Source organism: Galeopterus variegatus, unplaced genomic scaffold, assembly GCF_000696425.1.
Source record: "Galeopterus variegatus unplaced genomic scaffold, G_variegatus-3.0.2 Scaffold1325, whole genome shotgun sequence".
Lineage (NCBI taxonomy): Eukaryota > Metazoa > Chordata > Mammalia > Dermoptera > Cynocephalidae > Galeopterus > Galeopterus variegatus.
In genome coordinates, this window is record NW_007727436.1 from 97,799 (window position 1) to 99,700 (window position 1,902).

The window sequence follows — 1,902 nt, forward strand, 5'->3', positions numbered from 1 at the left end:
CACCACACTCTCCCGAGTGAGCCACGGGGCACAGCCCATAACTAGTTATTTTTTTTTGTTGTTGTTGTTTGGTGCATGTCCTGTAGGGGGAACCAAACCCCTGACCTTAGTGTTACAAGGCCAAGCTCTGAGTTAACCAGCCAGCCAGAATAACTAGTTCTTAAAGATAAAAATGATGGAAATATGTAAAAAACATGCTGTAACTGTGTTTAATAGATACCTGTTCTGTTATAAAGAGAACTAAAGCTCTAGGTGGCAGCTAGTGGGTATTTTAATGGGGGGAAAAAATCAAAAATTTGGGTGATGGTACTCAAAATATCTAAATCAAAGCAGCAGCATCTTTTAAAAAAAAAAAAACAAAAAACTTTACCACCCTGAATTACAAAATCAAGGCAAGTAGCTTAGTATATCAACAAGGACCCAGTGTGATAAATTCTCTCTCACAAGAAGTTGTCATCAGTCTCAAATAGTTAAAAAGGCACACAACCAATCTAATTCTTTAATTGCATTTTAAGGCTTTCCCCCTCTAAGGGTCAACTTTCACTGCAGTTAAAGTTAAAATTATTTTCTCTAAACTCTCCTTTTAAAAGGATATGTTATAGATCTTTTCTTCACCTGCCTTTATAACTCTACATCTAGATTAAAATAATAATAGAATTAGGGTCTTAGTATTCAGAATGCTTTTAGCTGGTGACAAGAAGGAAGAAGCCTATAGTTAAATATCCCAGAAATTTATTTGATGTTTGCTTGAATACATTTTATATAGAAAGATTGGGATTTTTTGCTTTGGGTGCTCCTGGTATAAATCTCACGGAGGCACTGAACTACAAAGGGGTGCCAATCTGGAGACATCAGAAATAGAAATAACAAGCCCAATTTTAGGACTGCTCTTAGCTTAAAGATTTATCTCTAGTGAAATTAGGCCACTCCCTTAAGAAATGCTTGATGTGTTGGAGCTACTGTGTGAGAACAGCTGACATTTAGGAGGGCATTTCATGTTCTGGTCTGTTAGAACATTTAAATACTTGGAAATAAAAAGTATTCAGCTTTGAAGTTTTCAATACTGGAAAACTTTCAAGTCTAGGGTTTACAGCCAGGAAGGACTGCTTTGTGTTCTTTAAATTGGACTTAGTTTCCCACAAAGTTAATCTTCATCTTTGGCTTCCATTTCTTCTGCATCATCATCTCCATCCACTTGTGCATTTTCTCTCTCCAGCCTCTCCAGCTGCCTTGCAAGTTCAGTCTCATCTGTATCTGTGACCACCTTAGGCTGTGGAAGTAGAGGCATAATTTCAAAGTGAAGTAGTTAAATAGTAGATGAATTTAATTCTAATACAACTACTACCTAGTGTTTTAATTTTAACTCTTAAAACAGTTTTCTAACAACTCTGTCATATCTGTTCACTTTTTTTCTTTTTTTGGTGGCTGGCTGGTATGGGGATCCGAACCCTTTACCTTGGTGTTTTAACACTGTGCTTGAACCAACTGAGCAACCAGCCGGACTGTCTTGTTCACTTTTGTTCACTGAATTATCTCTAACAAATTCCATCAGATAAATAATTGAAGAAGTTTATGAGAACAAGACAGTATAGGAAAAAGAAGTACGTGTTTATTAAAATGGAAAATTGTTTTCTGTCACTTTTCTTTTTTTTTTTTTTCTTGGTGGCTGGCCGGTATGGGGATCCAAACCCATGACCTTGTATTATAAGATCTATTATAAGGCTTTGCTCTAACCAGCAGAACTAACCAGCCAGCCCCTCTGTCATCTTTCCAATCTAAAACTGAAAATATATGAAATAATCTCAGTAGCTATATCTTTCAAGACCACAAATAGATGTCCTATGGAAAAAAAACACATCATCTGGACTCAAAATACAACAATTGAATTATGTGGGTCCACTT

At 36.2% G+C, this 1,902-nt stretch overlaps 1 protein-coding gene across 1 annotated transcript in view; it reads right to left on the bottom strand.

Annotated features, from left to right (window-relative positions):
* Positions 1-715: 715 nt before the first annotated feature.
* EIF2S1 (eukaryotic translation initiation factor 2, subunit 1 alpha, 35kDa) overlaps positions 716-1,902 on the bottom strand; it is a 28,312-nt gene continuing 27,125 nt past the window's right edge. Inside the window, exon 8 of the mRNA XM_008576311.1 lies at positions 716-1,270. Coding sequence (XP_008574533.1) covers positions 1,145-1,270 — 126 coding nt within the window. The 3' untranslated portion in view covers positions 716-1,144. The remainder of the gene's footprint in view (positions 1,271-1,902) is intronic.